This window comes from Poecile atricapillus, chromosome 4 (assembly GCF_030490865.1).
Source record: "Poecile atricapillus isolate bPoeAtr1 chromosome 4, bPoeAtr1.hap1, whole genome shotgun sequence".
Classification (NCBI taxonomy): domain Eukaryota; kingdom Metazoa; phylum Chordata; class Aves; order Passeriformes; family Paridae; genus Poecile; species Poecile atricapillus.
In genome coordinates this window covers 20660306-20687382 of record NC_081252.1, presented here as the reverse complement: position 1 = coordinate 20687382, position 27077 = coordinate 20660306, and the positions used below count along the sequence as shown (strand labels likewise).

At 48.0% G+C, this 27077-nt stretch overlaps 1 protein-coding gene across 1 annotated transcript; it reads right to left on the bottom strand.

Annotated features, from left to right (window-relative positions):
* Positions 1–1798: 1798 nt before the first annotated feature.
* Positions 1799–26718, bottom strand: SCD5 (stearoyl-CoA desaturase 5). Its single transcript, XM_058838632.1, has 5 exons — positions 26372–26718; positions 11096–11226; positions 6662–6867; positions 4044–4276; positions 1799–3528 (listed from the first exon to the last, which is right to left on the bottom strand). The coding sequence occupies exons 1-5, from the start codon at positions 26538–26540 to the stop codon at positions 3338–3340; spliced, it is 930 nt and encodes a 309-aa protein (XP_058694615.1). The 5' UTR covers positions 26541–26718; the 3' UTR covers positions 1799–3337.
* Positions 26719–27077: the final 359 nt, after the last annotated feature.

Sequence of the window (27077 nt, the reverse complement as noted above, 5' to 3'; positions counted from 1 at the left end):
CACAAGGTCAGACACTGCCAGACCATCAGCTCTCAGGAGACTGTCACTGGTTAAGTCCAACCTACAGCCAGCCACCAACCCACCAGCAGTACCTCAACACTTCTGCACTGCTCAGAAAGCTCTAGCCAGGTCTTCAACTACCAAATCAGCAGGAGAAGTGTCAAAGTCCACAGAAATAAGTGCAGCTCATGCTCTAGTACCCACCCTAGCAAGGCTCCACAACTTCCCCATAACACTTCATTCAACAGCAGATGGATCCAGTAGCTACCCTGGGAAATGGCAGTGGCCCTTCCTGCCTCCCACAGACCCTACATGATCTTGAGGAAGAGAAAACCACACTATGACATGTGACATAAGAGAAAGAAACACACATGGCCAAAATGATTTAAAAAAAATCAAAACAAATAAGCGAAGTGTTCAAAAAAACCACAAACATACAAACAAATAAGCAAAGAAGGAAATGCATGGAAACATTCCTTGTTTTACCAACATTTGAGGCGCCCTCTTTAAAAATCTAGTTTTCATGTGAAGGCTAAGACTTTTTTAATCAAGTCTATCACATGGAGAATTTAATCTACAAAAAGAGGGGTTCAGGTAGCATAAGCTTCCAGATAAGACATTTGATGGAGGAGCTTTTTGTTTTCTGAACAATGTTTCTTTAGATATCCTCAGTTTTTCAAAGCCAGGTAACTTGACAATGGCTTCAATTTCAGTTTTCAGATCCCTGAAACACACCGGAACTGCTGCTGCTTTTGAAGTCTTATACCTGGGGGAGGGTGGGGGGAATATTACCTTGTTGTAATTTCAGGTATTCAGAGAGATTCAGAACAGGTGTGCCTCTTAGCAAGGCCTTTATTCTTCTTACACCAGGCACTTGACAGGAATGAGCCTAAGGAAGTCCAAGCAATAGCAGTACAAAAGAAAAATGATAAAGATCAACAGGAAGCTGTGCATCTTGGTGCATTCCCCATAGTCCTGCAGTCAGGAAATTGCACAAAGGAAAGGATGAGAGCACCGGTGAGATCAGGCGTTCGCACATCTTCCAAGCTTCACTCCTACGCTCACACCCCAAGTCCAAACGCATTACACACATCACTTTGAAGGCAGGTTCCTTATGATTTTTGCCATGGAAGGAACAGCTCTATCTTTCTAACCAGCAGGTCAGGAGCCTCCCAGCTTCAGGAGCTCCCAGCTTCAGTTGCACCATAGTGCAGTCACTGCAGCAGGGGGTGGGGAGACATCTCACTCCGGGCGTGTGTGTGTGTGTGTGTGTGTGTCTGTCTGTCTGTCTGTCTGTTTGTGTGTGTGATTCCCGTGTCTGTCAAATGGCTCTGACTCCAGATGAATGCACATCAAAACACATCTTCAGGCACACACGGCTCTTCGGGCCCATCTCAGCAGAAACAAAGAGAATTTACAGCAAAATCTAAATAAAATATTTTGTATTTCTGACCAAAGCATTGTCCTGTAGTCACACCAGGCTGGTAATTTTCTATTAAAGTGGGATTTTCACATGCAAGAACTTGCCATGGCCTCCTTTCAAGCTTATGTCAGCTTCCAGTTTTTTTTCCCCCTCTATCATCTTGGCCAGGAAGCCCAAAATAATCAAATCCCTTGGTGCCCTTCCATTTGACAGCCTCCTCTTCCCCTGACATTCAGAAATGCTGAGGGGCGAGGTATTTTGAGCTGCACCAAATGCGTAGCTGGAAATGCCAAGCGAAACCCTGCTGTAATTCTGATGTGTGATGCACTAAGCCCCTTGCTTTGGGAGATATTTCAAAATGAAACACAGTGGCCAGGCTAACTCATAACTGTTTATTGTAAATCACTCAAGAGTTTACACATCATTAATGGCAAAATAACACTTTTAAAACACCTGCTGGATGAAAGACAGAATAAAGACAACTCTTTTATATTATATGGCATCATTTGAAAAACAAGAAACAGAACAAAAAAAGAAACCATTTTAATTTTTTTCCCCACTTTTGCATCTTTCCTGAAAATATCTGGGCCTGAGTCTCAGTTATCTTGAGATCCCTGCCTTGCCCAGGGCGTGGGGCTGTGTGGCTGGGAAACAGGCACTCCCTCTCCGAGGGGCAAGGCAGTGACCTTCTGTATAAATGAAAATCATGCCCTCTATCTTCAAAAGTGCTCCAGTGCTGACAGTACAAAGCCTCTCTCCTGCACTGGCTAACATCTAACACAAAGAGCTATATGTCCCATTAAATCCACATGCCTTTTTTTTTTTAGATTTTTTGCTTTTTTTTTTCTTTTTTTCTTTTTTTTTTTGTTTTTTTGGTTAAGCAAGGCAACTGTTAAAATTCAGAAGCTACATAACTGTCTTTATATTTTGCTCAGAAACCAATGGATGTTGCATGCAGCTGAAATATTAGTACAGGCTCTGACTTAGATAAAGGTCAGTTTTTTAAGACCCACTAGTCAAAGGCAGAAAAAGAAATTAATAGGCCTCTTGTGCAAAAGGAGCTAAAATATGCATGCATCAATGGCCATGACTGATTAGAATATGACTTAGGTCTCCAAACACTGAAACCAAAGCTTTATTTGGCTTAAGACATGGTTGAGCTCCATACATTTACAATTACAATGTATATGTGACAACAAAGGAACCACCTCAATATAGCATCAGTTGGTATTTTGGCCTGTATAGAGACTAATCTTCAACACAAAAGCCTGCTCAGCAGTAAATGGTTTTCATATTTAGCAAAGACAGCAGTGCACTGGGCTGGCTAACAAGGCTAACAAAAAGAAGGAAGCAGGTTTCCAAACTAACATCTAACTAAAGTGAGGGTGATTTCTCCCCTGGACATACTGTTTTTCATCAGTGTCTGTCCTTTCCATGAGTATGCAGCTGACACAGCACACTGGGCCCTGCCCCATCCCCCCTGAAAGATGCGCCTCAAAACCTTATTGGATTAGCAGTAGGAACAAAAATCTCCCCTGACTGCACTGGGAAAGGACAGTTAGTTCCTTCAACCTGCCAACATTTACCACGAACAAGCAAATTACAACAAATCTCAGACATGAACTACAGTGACTAAAATCAAATCTCTCTCCCGCTTAACTGCAATATTAAATAATATATAACATTTTTACACTTAATAGTCTTAAGTTTGGACATAAGACAGCTAATAAGGGGAAAAAGAAAAAAAAAAGAAGCTGTGGCTGAATCAATTCCTGAGGAACTAATTCATCCCAACCAAACTGAAACGAAAGAAGTACTTTTACCCAGGAGTAAATCCACCACAGGCACGGGGTTGTGCGCGCACACCCAGACAGCCACGCGGACAGCAGCGCTGGCACAGCAAAGCGGCACTCCTCAGGCACTGCCATCTCCAGTCCTTTCCTTGCGAGCCTGGATCATCTCCTTCGGAGCCTGCTTGCGGTCAGTGACCAACCCCAGCCAAAACATGAAGTCAATGAACCAGGTGGTGGGGTTGAACTTCAGGCCCAGCTCACTGGCTGAGTAGTCAAACGGGAAGGTGTGGTGGTAGTTGTGGAAACCCTCACCTGAAAAACAAAGAGAAAGTTTAAAGACCACACGGCTAGCACTTTTGTTAACCCAGGAACACACTCAGGCAGGACACTCCAACACCCATTTCCCACGTCTTGCATCTAGTAGAGGTGACACTCCACCCCAGACCTCTGGGGCGGACCCAAACCAGACTCCATTTCATTGCTCTGGGCTTTCCTCCTCGGTAGGATGGGGCATGTCCCACGCCTTATGCTCAGGGAAGAAAACCACAAGTGCTTCAAGAGAGGAGGCACACAACTGAGTCAGAAGTGGGGTCACTCCCTTCTGCTGCACTATCTGCTGAGCAGAGCTTGCTGCTGGGTGCTAACACCTCCCTTCCCAGAGACCACACGGTGTTATTTCAGTGTGGGCACCATCAGTAGAACGAGGCTGCCTTCCTCTAGCATGCACAAGCTCTGGCCTCCCCCAGTCCCCGGCTCCAAGCAGGGTCCCAGCCAGGGCCAAAGAGGGTGGGACACCAGAGAGCTGTGCCCAGGGCTGCAGCACTCACCAATGGCTCCCAGGGTGACCAGGGTGTTCTGCCTGGGGTTGATGTTCTTGTCGTAGGGGCGGTTGCCGTACATGTGTGCGGCGCTGTTGACCAGCCAGGTGACGTTCAGGGAGATGGTGTACCGCAGGATGGAGGCCAGGAAGTAGGCGTTCCACAGGCTCTCGCCCCACAGGTACCATGGCACAAAGGTGGGGATCACAAAGCACATCAGCACAACTGAGCTCTTGTAGTACCTGCGGGCATTATGGGGCAAGAAGGGAAAAGGGAATGCAGAGTAAGACCCGTCTTGTTCATGCCCCTATGAGAGATTTAAAATAGACCCCTGCTTTTGTTGAGCTTTCTGGAAGGGGTGAAGAAAAACAGAGTTTGGATTTATTAAACAGTTATTAAAACTTTGCATTCCCTGGAAGTCTTTTGGATAGGAAGGACTGTCATTTTTATTTGACAAAAACAGAAAAACAGCTTTCAATTAAAACCCACAGCAAACTGGAAAAATGATAATATTAGCAGTATTTTTGAAAGGAAGTTTTCATGAACACAGTTCTCACCTGTAACACATGAGCTAGTTTTGATCATCTTGTGCATGAAATAAATCAACCTCTTGCCTTGCAAGTTCTCTGCTTGACATATTTTGTTGTTGTTTGGAGGTTGTGCCTCACATCCTGGGCTCCAGAAGGAGATCTGCAGCTCTGCAGCAACACCAGCCATGGTGAAGAGGGCATTCCTCAGCTCTCTCACAGAACTCAATCCTCATCCACCTGAGCTAAGGCCCTCCAAGCACACAAGTTGCCTTTCTTTGCTCTACCAAAGATAACTATTTCCCACTCATATGACTGACTCCTGATAAGATTTGCAAATCTCATCAGTTCAAGGCTGGGATTTAAGTAGAGCTGGAGGAGACAAATACTTTCCAGTCCAGAAAACTCCTTCGAAGTTCAAAGCCTCTACCATACTGGGAAATAGAGTAAAATATGAAAAGGTATTTTAATTAATATTTTAATTAATATTTTAATTAATATTTTATTTATTTTAATAGAATAAAATATGAAAACAGCTTATCAGGCACCAATTAAAACTATCCTGCCAGATGGAAGAAGCCCAGACTGAAGTCTTTGATGAAGACATGAAATCTCCCATCTGAACATGAGAGTACATTGTCTCCCATTGACTGAAACATCCACCTTGGAGTGAGAAACCTCCTTACCTGAAGTGCAGGGGAAACAAAGCCTTGACACATGCCTGGGGAACACCACTGCTTTCACCCCATGAAAACTTTGTCACAGAGACACTTCACCTGTGAGCTTCTCTCCCACATCACTTGCAGGATTATTGCTCCTTTATTCACAGAGGGTAGGTTTTGCTGTCACTCATGCCTGGAGCAGTACTGTGATTTCAGCTGAAGTGATGTGATTTTAAACTGACTGAGTGGTGCCCTGTCCACAACTCAGCAGCACCACTAAATTCAGCAAAGCTAACAATTTGGCCTTAAAACAAAACATGACAAGAAGGATTCATTGTGATTCTTAGTAACCTGGCCTGCTAGTTTTTCCACACTGTCAAAAAAACCCCAACACTGCAACCTTGTAGAGAAGAGAAACCCAAATCCTGGGGTCAAAGGGACAAAGTCCAAAATCGAAATCCAGAGCAAAGGGATTTGCTAAGATAACTTTCCTACAGAAAACTCACTTCTTCAGTACACAACATTTGCAGCATGACCAAAGCAGTAGAGCCTGCTTCTCGTGGGATGCTGTTGTCCTGGAAAAGATAATAAGCAAAGAAGAGCTGCAGCAAACTGCAAGGGAGCTGTTGCAAAAAGGCGCTGTCAACTGAGGAACCAGTAAAAGCAACCTTACGTGGAGGGAAGTATTCCTGACTCCTGTAAGATTTCCATTACAAGGGTAATTTTTTTTGCAATAGAGAAATCTGTGCACTAGCAGAAAACCCCCTAATTTTTAGACCTGACTGCTTCCCTCATTCAGAAAATACACAGAAATGGCCATAAGCTTTCCAAGGTGCCCGGATGAAATGCTTGCAAGCAGAAAGTCTTCTTGTGCCTAGAACAGAGGTACTCACACAGAGCATAAAGGATGTTGCTCAATTCCCAGCTCTCACAGAGTGTGTAGCAAACTGAGCTAGGACTGTGCTAATTCCCAAGGGAGATAATTAATCCTGTATAGAATGGCAGTCTTGGGAGAGGTGGCACTTGGCCTGCACTAGCCCAGGGGTGCCAAAGATGACTTTGCAGAGCGAAATGTGCACTTCTGCCTTAAGGCAATCAGTAATTGCAGACTTTGCTCCTGTGATCAAAGAAGGCAGCCAAGATCCGAACTTCTGCCACAGCTGTTTTCATAACCAGCCCTGGCTTTTTGGGAAAGCAGAGGCACAAGGACTGGCTCACTGCTTGTGCCACAGAGCCTGCGAGGACAGTCTACAAGTGTTGGCCACATGGGAACAGTGGGGGCCAGAGGAAAGGCACCCAGCACCTGCAGTCAAGGTGGCAGGGACACCTCGGGGAAGAAAAGGGAAAGACGAAAACAAGGAATGAGCCACAACCCCACCACCAGGCGGGAAGATCTCTCCACGCCCACCTCACATCAGGGCCCAGCGCTCCCACTTACTTTCTTTGGAACCTGACGACAGGGTCATCCAGCAGGTCAGTGAAATCCAGTTTCCTGCCCTTCTCGATGACGTCCCGGTGCTTGCGCACGAAGAGCCAGCCAATGTGGGAGAAGAAGAAGCCCCGGCGGGCGTTGTGCGGGTCCGCGTCCGTCTCCGAGTACTTGTGGTGCACGCGGTGGTCTCGGCTCCACTCGTAGATGTCGTTCTGCACAAAAAATTCGGTGGGGTGAGAGGAGAATGGCCAGGCACTACGACCTCCACACACAGTAACAGTGGCAAGCCCCTCCCTGAGGCTCCTCAAAAAAGGGTGTTGACTAAAATCCCCAGCTTTGCAGCCAGCCAGCCCATCACACCGCTCCTGTCAGTCCCCACATGGAATGGGACCTGATCTGGGAACTGGTGGCACAGACTGGACAAGTCTCAGGGCTGGGAATGGCTGTTGGAGCCTCTTGGGACTTACCATCATCAGTCTGCCCTGGGTGCCTGAGGATGGGCTGCAGGGACTGGGTACACACGTTTACATTGTTATTTTAAGACTGTGCTATGGGGAACTTTGTCTATTTATTTTCAGGGGACTACTGTACAGAGGATCTCAGTTCTGGCATCCTCTTTCTCAGCTGGTTGCAGCTGGTGTCCTCCAGGCACAAACACAGCACTGAAAATGGGACAGAGCTTGTGGATCACTACAACTACTGTAGTGAACAACACGACACTGAAATACCTTACGGCTGCAAATGGAATCATGTGGACTGCAGGGAGGAAGGGATGGACCACAATTTCACACTTGGATCCATAAAGAGAGACTTTCTGAGTTCATTCAGCCAAAGGGATTTCAGCCTCCCACTTTGCTCTGCAGGATGCCCTGGCTGGATGCACCGGACTAAACTGGTGGCTTTTGCAGTGGTGCTGAGCTATTAGTGCAGGGCACTGTAAGCACATTCAGCACTTGCAAACCTCGGGCCACACACTCATCTGTGAACTGAATTGCTCAACGCCAGCACCAAAACATGGAAATGTCAGTTAGTGCCCAGATCCACAGGAGCGTGAACTTTAATCAGGGAGTTCTTAGCAGAGGTTGCTATTTCCATCTCTGCACGGTCAGGGAGGTACCCAAGCAGAAATGCCCAAGGAAGGAAAGGCTTGGGTTACTTTTAGGAACAGCACCCACAACCACCAACCACAGCAGCTTTGCTCCCAGTACAACTGAGCAAATGGTTTGAAGTGTCTCTGAAGTAAGAACAGGACACCACCCATCTGGGCACTGAATATACCACAGGACACAGCAAGCACAGGATAACGAAACCTTTATTTTGTGGGGCAAAAGCCCTGTGCTGAAAGCATTGCAGAAATCATTGCTCTTTCTTTCAGCTATCAACATCTGAGAGAAAGTACTGAGGGCACTCTGGGAACAACTGCAAAGAGCAGCTAAAGAATCCAACTCAAATGGCTCCATGTCCAATTTCAGCTTTGCAAAAATGCTCTCTGCCTGCAAGAGCACACCAGGGACAAGTGAGGAACAAGAGCCCCAGAAAGATCTCAGCTCCACTGCATTCAGCTCTTTACTGTTGTCATGTAGTGACATGTAGTGAACACAGTGATGCTGGGAGTGGGCTGGGGATGAGGTGGACATTTTTCTGCAGCACTGACGCATCTAAGCCACTGAGAGGAAACAGCAAGGATCAGCCCCTTGCAAGTGCTCCAGTGTGTTTCACCTTAACCATGCACTGCATGAGAAAACAAACTGCAAAAAAGCGAAGCAAGTCACCCAAGTCCTCAGTGAGAACAAGGGGAGACCTCTGCCTTCCTACAGAGAAATCAGAAGGAATGAAAACCTCTACACTGCTTCAAGTGGCGTCAGTGTGAATATCCATATGACTGGAAAATGTCAACATTAAGTAAATTAAAAATAAAACAGGGTTATGCAAGAAGCACACTTAGAAAAGGTCTTCTTTCTTAACCAGAAATAGTTTTTCAAGTGAGACTATTGATCAGTTTGTCATAAGAGCACTTGATAAAGTCAGTTGTGGGACAGCAGATAACCAGGAAAAGCAATGATACTGTGAGAAATTAATTTGGCTTTTCATGCCACAGCAAATGCATGCAGAGCTGGCAAAAAACCCCACGATTCCCTAGATGAAAGGGTTAGGAAGCTGTGAAACAACTGAATTGCATTTAATTAAAAACCACAAAGGCTAAGAGGAAATAAAGGCCTGAGGCCAGAACTGTTGACGATAAATACAGCAAGAACTGGAGCACAGCATGTGTAAATATGCTCCTAGCGTATTATTAGCAACCATTTTTCAAGAACATCACTTTTGATCAGGTTTTGGGTAAACACGGGAGTGAAATCCCTTCTGAGGCAGAGAGCAGCAGCATCACGCTGTGACAGTGAGGTTTCATTAGCAGGTCCCTTAACAAACCTGCAGACTGAAGTGTGCCAATGGCCTGGGCTGTGTGGCAGTCTCCGTGTGCTGACACAGATTTCCACACCACCCCTCCTGCTGTGTACAAATGGGTGTACAAATGCACCCAGCACAAACACAGGTTGTGCCACAGAGATGACACCAGCACGGCCCAGCTGGGGTGCTGGAACTCAAAGGCTAGGAGATCAATAAGCCAGGTATTACCTATGAAACAGACAAGTGACAGCAAGGAGCACAGTCTTTCAAAATTATGAGAGCTTCATTCTAGATGGAGAGAAGAAACATGGTCCAGCATGCTCCGATCATAAAAGAATCCACACAGCCGAAGTGGCTGCATCTGATGGTATTCCAGAGGAGGTACAACATGTCACAGCCCAGCCAGCATCAAGCTAAAACTCTACAGCAGAGTTTCCTTTCCCTACCCTTCAAGAATTCTGAATATTTCCTCCTCATTTAGCATCCAGGGATGCTGTATGCATCTCCACAGCTACCTCCTCCTCCCACAGCCAACGTGAAGTAGATGGACCTGAAAACTCATCACTCACTGTCTGTTTGTGGTGATGCACCTGGAAACGCATCACTCGCTGTCTGTGGTGGTGAAAACAGTCTTTACAGGCAGTGGATGTCATGGTAATTAGGAGCAGGCTTCAGATTTAGAGTGGGTAATTTGGCCTTTCATCTTATTTCTGATATGAAGGGCACAAAGGTGGCTTGAAGCTACTGTGAAGTACTTCCTCCCCTGCCTCAGAATCCCACCGTGTCCTCAGACAAAGGCAGTGACGAGGCCAGTGCAGCTGAGAGCAGAATCCATAGCAACAGGGGAGCAGAATGCAATGAAATCCCTGGGTGCAGGCTCAGGCTCTACACATTCATTTAAATTACTTGTGAAAGATAAGATCAGCTGTGTAACAAACAGGGAGACAGTACCAGGGGCTTCTCAAACCTCAAAACAGTTGTTTAACACACTGAGCAAAGAGCTTGTAAAGCTCTGCAATGAACCAAGCAGCAGATGGAAAACAGTTCAGAATAAAGAAAGGTTATAGTCAAAATGGACACATTTCCATTTTTCAAGCAAAAGCATTGTGCTCTTTGCAATGTGTAGAGGGGCTAACTAATTAATTCTTTCCACCTTAAAAAAGAAAAAATCGAAGATGATAAATGAGCAGTACAGAGGTAGATAAAGGGACTCTTCATTCTCTGTCAAGGCAGATGAACAAAAAGTCAACCAACCTGATTGAAAGGAAAAAGATGAAAACTCAGGGCACAACACATACATGGTACTCAGTGCCACAAAGGGTTATGGCAGCCAAGCTCAATAAGTTTAATTTTAGTACAGGTTCCTATCTCTATCCTTACCAGCCAGAGGAGGAACCAAATTCACACTGAGAAGATCCTGGTTCAGGGCTAACTCCTACAACCAGCTGGGTGTTACACAAGTGTTTCTGTGGTCTAGGACTGACTACCAGCAAGTACAGAGCTAGTAACACACTTCTTCACAAACGTATTTGAATTTGGCTGGTGAAAAATGCTGCATAAAACAGAGATAAATTAAGATAGTGAAAAGATGCCTGCTCTCCTTTCTGGGCACAAAGTCTCCAGCTGTCTGGATGAACAGACTCTTGGTTACACAGACACATTTGCATCAAGCTGGCCCTTATAAAAGTCTCCATGTTATCCTGTAAAGTGTGGGGCCTGACCTGTGCCACAGACCAGTTGCTGGGGTGCTGAGCCTCTGATTTGGTCACGTCCAGCTTGGTCCTTGTGTAATTATTGCTCCTGGTCTGCCTAGTGCTCATTGTTGCATGGGTGGTGAGAGGGGCTCTGCATCTCCTGAGCCAGCAGAATGTGTTACAGCAAATAAATGTCTTTCTTTCTGCCAGAAGAAAAAGGTTGGGTTTTTTTTTTTTTTTCCCCTTTCTTTCTTTTACTTGTCTCTAAGCTGAGGGGATTCCTGCACAGCAGAGAGAGCTGCCTGGAGGCCAAGAATCTGAACAAGCAACACAAGCTCACCTGGAAAGCCATGGAGTTAGCTGCAGCCAGAAAGATCCTCAAAGGCAGCTTGGCTTTGTAGGAACGGTGGCTCCACAGGCGATGAGCACCAGCTGTCACACCCAGAGCCGTCATCAGGAAACAGAAATACGCTGAAAGACACAAAAACAAAACACAGGGTGTGCCACAGGGCCAACTGACATTATTTGGGCTCTCTCTGGTGTCAAGATGCTCCTTGCCCATCCTGCTGATGCCTGCAGGGTCACCGAGACTGGGCAGGCAGCAGATGAGGTTCTCAGCCCACCTCTGCCTCACAGACTCTTTGCCTAAAGAGGACAGGCTTATTTTGCAAGTGTAAAATTAAAACAAGAGCAGATTCAAACATTAAATAATATTACAGGACAACTTCAAATCAATTTACATCATCTGCAACAGTGTGTTGTTTAGCCAGGGCTCCCTGCAACCCTACATAGACATGTTTTGGTTGAAACAGCCTATTTCAAATACCTAAACAGAGTTACCAGAGCAAACAGGGAGATCCCCAAGAAAAGGCAACAAGAGTTGCACAAGAGTCTCCCCATCAGGGAACCTTGTTAGACAGGCAGTGGCTTGACAGGAATTCAGAGTCCAACCATATTTCACGTTGATTGTCACCCCTGCGGACTGAAGAAGCAAAGGGACTTTTTCCACTCGGCTGGTGGATCCATCAAAAACAGATTTAGCCAAACTGCTTGCCATTGTGTCTATGGCCAAAATCCCTGGCATCTCCTGTACAGCAAACCAAAGCCTTTCTCACAAGATGCAGCAGACATGTGGAGTCAGAATGGTCCCAGTAAAGATGATGCCTCTCTAAAACCTGTTTTGGGTGCCATCACTGAAGACACGGTTCTGATTTTCAGCAAGCTGAGTGCTCATGGGACTCCTAGAAAAGCCTCACTTGTGCAGTTATGCCCAGTGCACTGAAGTCTATAGTGAAATTAAAATTTCTGCTTACCTGAAGAGAGGTACAGAAATGAACTAAAATCATGCATTCTCTCTGCACATTATCTACAGATTCTGCTGAATCTACAGATTACTCTCAGATCAGTAAAAATGCTGACACCACAATTCCTCACACTCCAGTCTCCACTGCAGAGCAGCAGTTTTTGCATATGCCTTGTTATAGCAAGGATTTGGACTTCTATGAAATTAGGGAAAACCTATCCTACCATTTGCTGTGTGTGATGTTGAGCTGTGCAGAAACATCACTAAAGAAAGCCTTCCAAATCACTCAAAAGATTGTAATTGTGGGAACAGATCTGTGACACACAGAATACTGACATTATCCAGCTAACATAAAAATATTAAGGTTAGAGTCCTGAATCATTACAAGAACATATTTTCTGTGGGCTTTGTGACTGGTTAACCTCCTGCTAGTCATGGCCTGAAATCTCCCATCTTCAGCAGTTTCTTTGCCTCCTTAAAGCACAAGGGGGCTTTTCTCCCATTTCAAAGCAAGAAATCATTTAATTGACCAAGTGCTTCTCAGGGGCACCCATCCATCTTAATAATGAATGATTGCTTAAAACTAGAATGAAAGGTAAATGGGTAAAATGAGAGATATGCGACATTAGGGTTGATTTCACTTCCCTTCTCTGTCCAGTGTAAGAAGGAGGCTGTGTGGTAGGTAACAGACAATGTGGAATATCTGCACTGAACACCATCAGGGACAGCCCTCTCTGGCCCTTGCCAGCCCCCCAGGGACTTGCCAGCCCCAGCCCACTGCTGCAGTGCTCAAGTGATCAAGCAAACAGCTGGGGCCTATACCCACGCACCATGCCTATTTTTTGGCTTTGCAGAGGAGGAATCATAAGAGCAGGAATCTTCCTAATATAAATCCCGAGGGTTGAAACATCCCCAGAAACAAACAAACAAAATTACTCGGGAGGTTCAGTGTCAGAGCAGAATCAAATCCTGTCAGACAAATGCACTGCTTGGTGATAGCAAGTTTTGTGATTCTTACAGCAATTAAGGTGCCTGAAAATAATATTTGACCACTAATTCCCAATGTATAAATAGCCAAGATGAAAAATATTTCCCATGTAAGGAATAGGTCAGGCTCTCCTTTTCAGAATAAATTTCAATCTCAAACCAAAAATCAGACTACCCTTTGATTATATATTAATCATGCACAGCTACAGGACCTGTATGAGAAGAAGGCCACTGCTTGCTCACCTCTTCCATTTTCGGGGATAGGAGTGTGTGTAGGGGGTGAACACGTCAGTGAAACACAGGATTGCAATGTGGAGCAAAGCAGCCAGTTAATAGCAATTCCTCCTTATACTGAAAACATCCTCTTAGAAATGTAGCTAAACTGTTTTCCTGAGTAATAAAGAGTAAATAATATTTATTGCAGAAAAAAAGGGGAAGGGGAAATAAAGCCACAAGCAAAGTACCAATTAACAACCTGGAATTCAAACAATTAATGTTATATTTCTTTTTAATTTAGTGGGACAGCTAATGTACAAAGAGGAAATTGGTGAAATAGCCAGATGTCTCCTCTGCATAGGACATAGCACATTCTGCTAAGGTCTGGCAGGAGCACTTTCAACCAGCTCACTTGACAGAGCACAGCACAAGCAAAATGATTCAGAACTGAAGCAGAGGGAGAAACACTTAAAAGAGGGAACAAAGAGGAAGAGGGGGAAGAGAAAACAGCAGGCAAAGCTGTGCAAATGGATGAAAGAAAGACCCAGTGCACGGGGACAAGGAGAGGATGCAAGAGAGACAAGACACACGAGGTTAAAGTAATGTGCAGGCAGGGAGCTGGCGGGTTGCTAGGCTTCCAATACCCTGTGCCTGTGCACAGATGCTATTTATGGGAACATGCCAGAATCGATAGGCAGAAGATTTTATTCAACATTCTTATTAATGACCTGAAACAAAGGCAAACAGCATACTAATTACAACAGGGGATGATGCTATATTTGGAGCAGCAGTGAGAGCTAAGAAAACCCAGAAGGATCCATGCAGAAATAGGGAAAGGAAGGCTCAAAGTAAAGACAAAGCAAAGTAATGTAGTCTGGGGAGTGGTAATTGGAGACAGGGATCTGTGATGAGAGTGAGAAGCTTGGGGAAGCAGGAGTCTGAAAGGAGGATCACCAACAGTTCATAAAATATTCCCAGTGGGCCGTATGATAAGGCAGCAAGACATCAGTGTGATTTTGAACAGCAGGCACAGAGGTATCTCACTGTCAGACACAAGCAGTGAAAACTACACCAGGCAAGTAATATAGAAATGGATAGGAAATCAACAACACCAAACATTTGGACACCTTTTTCAGAACAACTCATTATGCCCATAGCTGGAGTTCCAGAAAAGCTTTACTAAACCCAGTGCCAAACTCTTCTGAAAAGCTCCCTCAGAACCAGGGAACTGGCTTCTTATGAAGATATGGGAGATGTTGCCACAGTCTGTATCTACTTCACAGGCATCAGGAAATCATACTCTGATCTTACTGGTTCTTTGAACTGGAGCAGATCTCATTCCCCCAAAAATTTCAATTCTGTTTTGTTTGTGAATCCAGCACATTACAGATTGATTTTGAATTTTATCTCATTATTTAAAGAAACAAATCAACCAAAAGAAGATGCTCAACAAACACTGGGTTCACTCTGCATATCTGAACAGACAACTCTGGCTCCTGAAAGCGAGGAGATGGCTGGACATCCTTGTTTGGCACAGATGACAAGGAAGCACTGTGGGACAGCAGCTATCCACACATTACCAATGTCAAACATAACCCAGTTAGATGGAGCAAATCACAATTATCTCAGAGGGACAGCACATCAGACAGGAAAATAGGAGCAGTGAAACAAAATCAACTGCTCATTCACAATAGCACTACTGTCAACACACAAACCATCTTTAACATACAGAACAATGTCACACACTCATTCCCATGGGGTGGCAGCACACAGAGCCCGGCACCACTCACACCCAGCAGCTCCGATCCCTGTGTATGAGTGGCACGGACAGAAGGGATAGCAGGGCTGGGAGCAGGGAGGGGAATCAGCCCTTGCCAGTCTCACTGCTGGCATCTCTCTCCCATCTGGCTCTCAATCCCTTCACAGGGACTTGAACACTGCATTCCATCACAGCAAGGTGACCACTCTGAACCTGGCACCATCCTCACAGTTTGTTCTCTGCACATTGTTCCAAACACAGATCCCACCACAGGCCTGTTCTGAACACACTTTGGCAGCTTCTGAGAACCTTTGAGCTTTTTTGCATGTTACAGCATGTAAAAAACTTGTGTGGTCCTGGAGCAGACTTGGTTTTAAGTCAAGTGATGACACATCTGACATCAGCCAGGATTGGGGTGTATTACATCCATGCCAGCAAGCAGGGCAGAAACTCCCAATCTCTCCAGTACCAACAATGGGAAAAAACTTGTGGGGGAAAATGCTCACCCCTTCACACAAGACAGATGGGAGCCCTTGTGAGATCAGAGCAATGGCTCGCCTAGCCCTGTATCTTCTTCTAAGAGGGGTAAGGGGAGTTGCCATGCAGAGGAGATTGAATTAAAGAAGAATTAAAAAATAAATTAGAAAGGAATAAAAAAGACAACACAGGCCAGCTATTGTTGCACTAGCACTGCCTGCACACTTCAGTTGGCGTGGACCTCAAGATGTGACATTTTGCACAGAGAGTATGTGAAAAGTAATTACCAAGGCAAGTAATTACTGGAGGCTGTCCCAGAGTTGTTATCACATGTGCTCTGACCAGGAGGGTGACAGACCTTGGGTCAGGACGGCCACCAAGGGTCAGGGCCTTGGTTTTACGTCTTCTTCTGAGGACATCAGTCCCATTTACTCCTGTGCTGGCTGCTGTCCCCTCGTGCCATCCCCCGATGCCAAGGCCTGCTCACAACCAACCCACAGCATTATTTTGTATGTGCTCAGGGAGCTGCTCCTCCAGTGGGGTCTTTGCCCTCCAGCTGCTGTTTTGGAAAAACCTTAGCTCTTCTACTGCCATCCTTCTGGGCATAGCTTCAGAAGCACACAGAACTCTGTTTGGATGGAGGTCCCACTGCTGGCTCATGGCATTCCCAACACTGTTTAGCATACAAGGACCGACACATTCCCAGGCCCAGCCTGAAGTTACATTCAGAAAAGGCTTATACATTTTTACAAACACACAGTGTGTCTCCAGCCGTTCAAGGATCAGGAGGCAAGATCCCATGGGTACAGGAGGGAGTAATTTCCTCAGATGTGAATTCTAATCACACCAATGGCAAAGAAAGCACATCTTTTGCTTGGGGAATTAAAATTAACAAACACAAGGGCTGTGCTTCACCTGTAGACATCTGTTACCTCTTCAACAAGAGGGCAGCTGGAGGCAGCTGACCTTCAAATGCTGTTCATGATGAGGACATCTCGTGACATGACACCATTTGGTGGAAATTCTCTCTCCACAGTAGCCAGCAAAGTCTCAAGCAAGCTGCCGAGAAATTTTCATCTTAGCACAAGCCATTTTTTTCTCCCCTGTATACAAAAGGATACCACAACTTGACTCACTTGTATTAAAAAAACTATTTGAGGATTAAAAATTACAAGAATGGACATGAAACTTTTGTCTGCTTCCACACCAGCATCCTGTGCTTATTCAATCAGACAAAAATTGCTTGTTAGGGAATTTTACCACCCAAATGAGTCAAACCCAAAGTTTTCCATTATGCTGCAAGAACTGCATGAGACATACAAACAGCAAGTTGCTCAAGCACAAACATGCAAAGCTGACTGACTGACATAAATATGTAACACACCTGTAACTTCCAGTGGTGATTTTTTCCTTTCTGAGAATTACAGTACATCTGCACATCCTGTATCTGCCTTCTCCTCCTCACTTGTGGATTTTTGCTTGTTATTCAGCGGCAGATTTAGGACTAATATGACCAAACCAGGGAAGTACTTCCAGTAGTGCCAAGTGCCAAGAGCTTCATTCCCACTGAAATTCAGGGCAGCACTGCCACTCATTTCAGTAGCTGCACCATGCCTGGTCTCTTCTGAACTCCTAAGAGATCCTCCACTACACACACAGACAGGGGTAGAAGATTCTCTTCTGATTCAACATCAGGGCTCAGACCAGAAATGTAGCCGATAATTTTGTGGTGCCTCATATGCTCTTTTATACTTTCATTAGGTAACGCCAAGTTTGGGAATGCATTTTCTTAAAATGCCATGTCTTCCCCCAGAATGGAAAGTTTTCTTACCCCAAATCAGGCCAGCAGCCTTTCCAAACACCTCAGTTAAAATTGCTGGTTGATGTCACACACTGCACCAGTGGGAGGGCCGGGGTCAACATGCAGCAGTCTTAGATGTAGATAAGTTATCAAATCCCCAGTACATATCTCTACTGCTAAACTCCAGGGAAACCTTAGAGATCTCTTCCTCCACATCAAAGAGACACCAGGGAGCAGTAACATATCACTTAACTTGCAGCATCCTACTAAAAAAGCTTTATTTCCTGACCTGGAACTACATTTATTAAGGAGGAAGAAGAAATTTTCACCTTAGTCCCTAAATTGCTGCCAAGAAGCGATGCTGAATGAGTGCTCTGGCTCTGGGGTCTCTGGGAAGGAAACACTGCTCTGCTAGCCAACCCTCTGCTCACTGAGCCCTGCTAACTATCAAAGGCTGGCATCAAAAGCTCCTTGGGCTGGATTCAAGTGAGCAAATGAGAATTAAAAAGCACTGGCGTGCAGCAGCACCAATTCCCTGGGCCGCCCACCATACAGGTCATGCCAGCTCTCACGGGGAGCCGTGCTTTCCTGCAGAGACCAAACATGTGAAATCTCAGGCCGGAAAGTTTCATCTAAAATTAGATCTACACATCCTCTGAGATACTCTAAATTGAGCCAAGAGAGACAGAGATAAGAGGAAGCACATCAAAGGCAAAGGGGAAGCGGAGTTTCAGAGCTGCAGAGAAGATGATTTCTGATGATGCCCTGCTCCTGCCCCTCTGTACCATGGTGGAGCTCCAGGAGAAGCCATCTATCACATCCCCTTGGCCCTGCCATCACCAGCTCATGAAATCCAGGCTGCCTCTGCCTGGATGCACATGCCTGTGTATGCATTTTCAGGAACATTCCCCAGAGCCAGCACTTTTGGCTGAGTATACAAAAGACTTTATTCCGGTTGGAAAAGCAGAAATGTTCATATTGACAACTGCAGCCAGTGTGACATAAATAAAGCCAATAGAGCAATGGAAATCGTGGCTGACAGCAATTGTTCTGGCCAATGCTAGAACTCCCCTAGGAAGGAAATACAGATTCCCTGAACTCACCAGCAACTGGATTGCCTTAAGATGTCGAACAGCTTACATCTATTTTTAGATCAAAAGAGAAGGCTGGAAGGTGCTTTGGCTTCTCTGAAATTTTTGATACTTATGTGTAGCCTGTCTCAGCTCAGCCGGGTCCTGCGTCATCACAAAACCACAGGCAGATTTCACTTCTCTCCCAGTGACCTCACTGCTGTCCTCAATCCGCACAGAGTCAGGCTCTGGTGGGTTTTAAGTGCTCTGTAAATGCCAAAACAGAATAAATGCCAATTTTATCTCTTTTTTCAGGGACAGAGTAAAGAAATAGCATGGTTAAGCCATTAGCACAGCACCCCAGAGCCTTGTGCTCAGCTCTGCCCTGAGGAAGAAAGTTTAGTTACTGTTTAGCATCCCTGTCCAAAAAGGGACAAAGCCAAAGCTTACCCTGTGCAGAACCAGGTACATGACAGGGGAATGCCCTGCTCTGACCCAGTGCCCTCCCCATGACCACCGAAGCAGAGATCTGATGGGTTTGACTTTCCGGGACTTCACAGTCCAGATGATGTTTTCTTCTGTGCACCCTGCTTAGATGCTTTGTGTCTGCTCCACTTGTGTGCTATCAGCTGCTACACCTTTCCCTCCCCCTTCCAAAACCAAACAGCTCAGAGCAAAACCTGTTGCAAAAAATGGCCTCTTCCAGCTTTCTCTCCTGGCAGTTCTAGCCTCAGAGCTGGGCCACAAGTGCTAAACCTCATTAAAATTAGAAGGCACAAGCCCCCTGCACCAAACACGTCAGTCAGCCAGAGCTGCCAGGTTGGAGGATGCCAGGGCAGAGGAGGAGACCTTGTGTGTGGGCAGGCTGATGCTCCCCAGGGGCACTCACCAGATGATTGCTCCCCACACTCCCCCAATGACTCCTCACTGTGTCCCTCCAGCACAAACAGCCCTGCCCCAGCCCAGCTCTGCTCCTCCAGTGAGCTCTAGCACTCAGAACATCATCTGAGATGCCACTGTCCAAAAATGTCGAGAGAAAGATCCTCCAGAAATCCCCATCCCCTGCTGCTGAGGCCTCGGCACAAGAGGGATGGCAGGCACACAGTTCCCTGTGCCAGCATCACAAATAGCCTTCCCCTCTGTTTCACATCAGCTTTGCTTTACTTAGCACAGTAATTGTTAATGTTTCACTCTCCAGTGGGGCAGCACATTTTATTGTTAGCCTACACGGTAAAAACAAAATCTGATTACAAGAATTGCTTGGCTTCAATTATAACATCAGTGTTAGTTACAAGTGCAACTGTGACTGCAGGGAGGGTAGGTGGAGTGGCAGAGATGAGAAACCACACTAAATTCAATGCAGTAAGCCCCTTGAGACTTCTCCTGCGGAGAAGTCCATCCTGACTCATCCACTGAAGCTCCTCAGAGCCTGTATTCTGCCATCCCCACCTGCACATGTAACCAAAGAGAAAAAGCTAGAGACAGAAATCCCTGATGACTCCCCAGAGCTGCCTGCACCAGCTCAGGGCCTGGTGGACCATGGCTAAAGAAGGCACTTACACTTTTGTGGCCTTTGGCTGGGCTTTTGTGTGTTTGCCACAGCCAGCTCTGGGGCTGCCAACAAACCTTCCCTTCAAGGGGCTGCTGCACAGGGATGCCTCTCCTGAGCCCAGGATGTCAGGGAGCAGCCCAAATGCCAACAACCCTGCCAAATTCAGACAGAGATTTCTACCTTTGCTGGATCCAGCTGTCATCTCTGTCCTCATCATGCAGATCAAAGGGAAGGAGTGCCTGAGGTTCTTGTGGCTTGGCTGGAGCACGGGTCAGAGCAGCCCAGAAGTGCTTTGTGAACATCCCAATGTGAAACATGCACAGCTTTACTGCTCACTGCTCCATCCCCACTGCAGGAACTCTTCAGGAGTGGCGTGAACCCACTCCTGAGAGCAACAGGACCAAAGGACCATCACATACATCCAGGGATCAGCACACACAAGGAATTTTTTCCCCATTTTTTCCTTTGCTGTGCTCACGGTGGCCACATGATGTGCAGCACACAGGGCAGAGGGAAACAACACAGGACCCCCACCAATGCACTGGGGATGAAATCAGGATAAGGAATAAAAACACATACTTACAGCTGAACATTGTGGCTGACAAGGCCTTAAGGAACCACCTCCAACAACAGTTAAAACAAGAGAGGGGTGAACACTGGGGAAGGGAAAACATCCAACAGGCAGGAGTGTCTTCAACAAGAGATCACTTAAGATCAGGATTCTGGTACAGACACAGGAACACTCCTGTGAGTTTATCTATCCATACCTATTCCATGAACAGGCTGCCCAGGCAACCTGGTGGAGTCTCCATCCCTGGGTGGATTTAAAAGATGTGCTGCTGTGGTGCTCAGAGACATGGTTTAGTGGTGGACGTTGTACTGCAGGCTAATGGTTGGTTTTGATGATCTCAGAGTGTCTTTTTCAACCCTAGTGATTCTGTGATGCTGTTTAATCTGTGCATTTTGTGAGGGTGTGTTCCCAGTTTTACCATGGACACGGAGCTCAGACCATTCCCAGACATGTTACAGCCACCCCCAGATCCAGGGCTCATTATTAAGGAGAGAAACACTTTGAGAAAAGACTTTGTTCTTGTCAGAGATAATGGGAGTGCAGCTCTTGATGCCAGGAGAGAAGGAACAAGCCAAGAATTTGGCTGTTGAGAGTGAGAGCTGTACAATAATGCTTTCAAATGGGCCGGGGGAGGAAAAGCCAGTCCAAAATTTCTCTGGAGACAAGCAGAGCTACTCCCCTGGGCAGACGTGAACCTCAGAGATGCAATTAACATTTGGATGCTCCACCTCTTCTCCAATCATCATCTAGTGAGCCAGCAGCTGTCTTGAACTGCTGAAAGCATGGTGGAGCTGGGGGCTGATGGACAACAAGGCCAGCCTCCTGCATTCCACAGAAACCACCCAGAGCAATTCCCTGCTCATGGCTGGGACTGTTCTGGGGGCCAGGAAACAGGAGATCACCATGGGAAGTAAGGTGAGGAAATGTCCTTCTGTTCATTAAGCCCTCACCACCAAGTATCCAAGATAAATGCATTTGTTCCCTATTTCTGATCCAAAACCTCACCTACGGAAATCACCTGAGCATAACCACTGTCCAGGCCACAGAGGAGCATAACCACTCTCCAGAGTGGCAGAAGAAATGACAGAAGTTTCCATCAAATGTCTCCATTTCACTGGGTGTGAAACAGAGACAATATTTCCACTCTCCTTCATCCACAGAGGTACCAAGGGGAACTTCCCTGGAGCTAGGATTTTTTTATTTACGGCTGTCTGCGCAGAGTTTCCAACGCCGTGGTAGAAATGGTTTGGGACTAAAACCAGTTAATAACCAGAAAGCCAGCAGGTGGCACCCAAGAATATCCAAGACTCTGGAATCATGCAGGACCAATAAAACTTGCATCTGCAGTGCACAAGAGCAACCTGTGCCTCATTAAATAGGTGTGCTACCTATCAGCAGCCCAAGAAAAAGGCAATAACCCAAAGTGCTAAGACCACACTTGCTTTCATCTCTTTTATTGGAGGGATCCAGGCATCCCAGGCAGGATCCAAGACTCTTGCCTGGGAGCAGCTTGCATTTCAGCAGGACTGCAGCTGGGCAGCACCGCTGCTCCGTCTGTGCTCCCCAACAGCGAGCGCTCGCGCACGGGGGAAAGCTGAGGGTAAGCATGGCACAGGGCCCGCTGTGGCTGAACATGAACAATCTGCCACTCTCAGGAGCACTAAAACAGCTCCTAAACGCTGCTGAAACAACAGCAACAAGCCTCCCTTCCCATAGGAGCACCATTAGGGCAAGGCCATCCTCCTTCCCAGCCCCAGGCTCTGGCAAACACAGCAGTGTGTGACATCCACTCCTCCCTCAGGCGGCTCTGCCAAACACATCCAGGTGATTTGGGATTTCTGGGTGGCCATGCTTGTGCAAGTTTTTGAAGTTGTTTTGGCAGCCTGAAATGAAAGGTTTTAAAGCAGGTGAACAGGTTACTCTCTTTTGTGGCGGCTCTATTTCCTCAAATTAATTTGGCTACTTCAAGTGCTTCCTCACAAGCCCTCTGTGAAGACCAAAAAGCACCTTTTTCCAAACAAAATCCGAGACAATCGTGATTCCCCCAGATGGAGTCTTTAAGAAGTTATCATGAGCCCCCCAAAAGAAACTGTGAGCAGCTGTTAGCATTGGGCCCTGCAGTGAAACATGCTGGTACTTCCCTCTGGACAAGGATTTCAGAGGTTTTTAGTTTGCTCTCCTAAATCAAACAGATAAACCTCACTGGGACTGCCACAGGGTGGGCCTGGCTGGAGCAAGGAGGTTCCTGGTTAAGAAGCATCATTTAATGATTAATGATTTAATGATCATGGGGGATGAGCCTTGCATGGAGTTTCCTCCCAAGTGACCTCTGGAAGGTGGTGCAGCATGTCCCCAAACAAGGACATCAGTGAGCCACAGCCCCAGCTGGCCATAAGCACTCCTTTGCACAAGTTCATTCCTGGAAAATCTGCACTCTTGGCCCAGCCAGCCCCACTAGCAGCAAGCTGCTCCCACCCTGCTTCAGTTCCTCCTGGGAGCCTGGAGAGAGTGGTGATGGCACCTCAGCAAACCTCCATGTTGCTGAGGAGTGGGGGAAGGCAGCAGGGTCTTCTCCACTCACCCCCGCACCAAACCCCAAGTCAGGCTGGCAAAAAGCAAGGCAAGAGAGCTCCCAGTGAGCCCAGGCTGCCGCAGCAGGGGACATCCCAAATCCGCTCAGCCGGTTCCACGGCTGTCCCACGGGCACAGCTCAGGGCTGCTCGATGCCTCGATGCCTCGCACACCCCATCTGCTGCCCCTCGGGTCAAGGCAGCTCCCAGCTCATGGAAAATTTTGACATGAGTAATTTCATTGTTTTTGTTCAGCTTGGACTGAAATCAAATTCCACAGAGACACTGGGATGGCCCTGAAAGCCTATGTTTTAACCAGCTTATCTGTCCATCCCTTGGAAGATAACCCAGTTCCCGGTTCTGCACCAATTCACATCCCCAATTCTGCACCATCCAGAGTGCTGTTTGGGATCCCCTGTGCAGCCCTAGTTCCACGTGGGGTGCGGGAAGGGCCTCAAGGTGCTGGTGCGGGAAGCAACGGGAACAGAGGAGCACAGATAATCCTGAGTAAACAACCAGCTGAGCCCTCCTTGGCAGCGCTTTCCCATTGTCTATTATGTACAGCTGGACAAATGTCAATAAATTACCAATGGAAATGAGCCCTGCCGAGCAGGCAGCTTGGCTTGAACAGCTGTTTTCTAGGTGGCACAGTGGCACTTCAGCTCACTTTGCAATCGCTGCTGCATCAGCCGCCCCCGGGGGTGGGAAGGGAAGGAGGAAAGCGAGCCCTGCACAGAGGGAGGGTTTGTACCCGGCCTCCCCCAGGGGAGAACACCACGAGAGGTGGATGGCTCGGGGGAGGAGAAGGTAAGAAGCCAAGCAGGCAGTGGTGAGTCATGGGAAGCTGTCGGCTTCCTGCCACACAGCGTGGAGGTCACAGCCAGCACTGGCATCCCAATCCCAGCACACTTGTTCCTGCAGCTTATCCACGGGGGAGCAGTGGTGGGGAACAAGGAGCAGAGCAATGCAAGGGCTTGCACAGAATCACTGGGAAGCTTCCTGAGTCCCAGGAAGGCTTGGGAAGAGAAAGAAAAGCAGAGAGGCATGCATGGAAGGCTGCAGCTCCTCCATCTGCACCCTTCAGCGTACACACATCCCTGCACTACCTGACACTACTCTCACGCCCGCCATCCAAGTTTGCCAGCGTGCCAGCCCTGCTCCGAAGGCTGGCTGGCAGCCAGCGCCCACAGAAAGGCAGTCTCACAGCTGATCTGCACAGGGAAGGAGATGTGGAGAACTGGGGAGGGCGAGGGACACGTCTGATTGACACTTATTCCTTCCAACACAACTTCACCCATTGGCTCCTTCCACACTGAAGCGAGGTGGGTTTGTCAGCTTAAGCAGCAGCCACCCTTTTCTATCTACCCGAGCTGCTCAGGGGCACCTCACAAACAGGTCACCAGCGTGACAGCGAGCTAATTTCTGTGAGATATCCTGCAGGAGAGTGTGTGTTTTCATGTTGCTCAGCACCTCTGAGGGGAGCAGAGCTGGTAGCCGCCAGATGAGAGAGTGGCACGCAGGGTCCAGGACAGCTGGAGCCAGCACACTCACTCCCTGCTGTGGAGCCCCTGTAAAAACCGCCCACCAAACTCCTGTAAAAGCTCTGTGGTCTGCTCTAGGGTGGCTGTTAAAAATAACAGTGTCAAGCAATGAGAGGCTCTCACTTTCAGAAGGAAAAGCATTAAGCTGCAAAGTCGCTGAGAACTGTTTATTATTTAGCATCTGTTTAATCTCACCAGGAAAAAATACCTCAGAGGTTGGAGGGTTGAATTGGCAATTCTGTCCTTTGTCTCCAGCCTCAGGGATTTTTGTGCTTAAGCACAGTGAAATCAGAGATGATTTCAAATTGTCTTCTTGGAAAGGCAAAACAGAAAAGGAAAGCCCACCTGCCTGCACACAACAGGACCTAAAAGGGTTGAGAGCAGACCACAGGCTGTGCATTCCAGCCACACAGCTCCCACAGGCTCTCCCTGTCTCCCTGATCACCAAGCTGTGGCCAAGATAAACTACGAAATCAGCCTGAACACAACCAGGAACAGGGAGGCGAGAGGAGTAGTGCTTACAGAAGGAAACTATGCATAATACAACCACCCCACAAACCTCTTCTGGTCATGAGCAAGGCAGGTGGGGGATCATGCAAACCAGGCTGCCAGTCCAACGCAGGTGCCCTCCAGGGTACCCAGAAACTGAGGATGGTAATTGATGGAAAGATTCATTTCCCAACTGCAAGCAGCAATGGTGGCGATTTCTGGGGGTTTAAGACAGACTGAATATCAAAAGCTGAACCCGTGAAAAAGGGATTTAGGACTTCTCCAAACAGAAGGAATAAGCCTGACTTCTGAAGCATTTAGCTGGGGCTTCTGAAGCGTCACCTCAACAGTAATGATGGCAGCCTAACAACCCAAATTCCGTGTCTGTGAGTTCCTTCACCAGAGACCCTTCTTGCCTCTGTATAAAAGAATCCCAGGCTGTTATATTCTCCACTCACCTACCTCGAAGCAGGTTATTTATCCAAATTGCATCAGCTGTAAGCAGCACTGAAGTTTTAACCCTCTTGGCCGCCGAGACTTAAAGGAATCAATATACAGTTCTGCCTGCTGAATAGTGATGCTGACATTCACCATCTCTTTGGTCTCACAAACCCTGACAAGCCTTGCACAATACTGCAGTGCTTCTAGGTAGCATTTTCTCCCAGCATCATTCTTCTGTGGAGAAAAGAGGACCTCACCACTGTAGGATGGAAGAAAAGACGCTCTACTGAACATTCTCTTCCCCAAACCGAATCCTTGGCTTTTCACGGCTAGCAGGACAGACGCTGCAAGCCATCATCCCCCCAGAAAGCACAGCCTGGCTTATCGTCTCTGTGCCAGCACCTTACAGCTCTTACTCGACTTTTCACATCTTCCCTAATGAAAATTTCCATCAGCTTCCCCAGGAAACAAACGACGAGCTGATTTTCCACTCCAAACCGGAGCAGAAAACAGTGGGCGTTCAGAAAGTAACACGGCGAAACATTAAAGGGACGGCCAGCGCGTCCTCTCTCACACCCTTAAACAGAAACATCAGCGCTTGACTGGGCTTTTTTAACTAAAAAACACCCGATCGATGTAACCGGAGGGAGAGCGCCTCCTGTTTCTACAGCAACCGCGGGCCCGGCGCGGCGATGGCATCCCGGGAGCGGCCGTGGGGGGGGCTCGGCAACAAAAGCCGAGCAAACAGGGGACGGACACGGGCAAACCGAGCCGCGCCCGCCGCCCCGGGCTCCCGCCGCCCCCCGCCCCTGCACCTGTAGCGCATCCCCCGCACTCACCCCAGAGCAGGGTGAGGATGTGCGCCCGCGGCACCAGGCTCAGCGCGTAGACGGCGCCCAGGTGCAGCAGCCCCATGAGCACCACGTTGCGCCAGACGATGGCCTGCCCGCCGCCCGCCGTGCCCGCCGTGCCCGCCTCGCCGCCGGCCTCTCTCCGGGGCGCGGCCATGGCTCCGGCCGGGCGCTGGGGAGGGCCGGCGGCGGCTCCCGCTCAGCGCGGCCCCGCAGCGGCTACGGGCGGCCGGGGAGCGCCGCCGCCGCATCTGTTGCTGCCGCCGCCGCCTCCATGGAGCCGCCGCGCCGCCGGCTGCGCCTCGCACCGCGGCGGGGACGGGCGGGGGGCGGCCGCGGGGACCGCATAGCGACAGCCAATGGTGGCCCCGGGCCGCCCGCTCCGCCCCGGCCCCGGCCCCGGCCCCGGCCCCGCCCGCGGCCGCCTCCCGGCGCGCCCCCGCGGCAGCGCGGCCCCGCTGCCCGGCTCCCGGCCCTCAGTGGCGTTGGATGCTGGAAGCTCCTGCCATCCAAGTGAAAGGTGCCGCTGGCGCTAGGGAGGAGCAGGTGTTGGAGAGGTGGTGGGTAAAGTTTCCTGCCTGGCCGTGACAAGGTGGGCGCTGAAAAGAAGCACGCAGGCAGCCAGCGAGCTGTCGGCAGCGCACTCCCGAACGAAGAGCTGCCGCACTTGCTGTTTACTCCGTCCGAGCGCGGA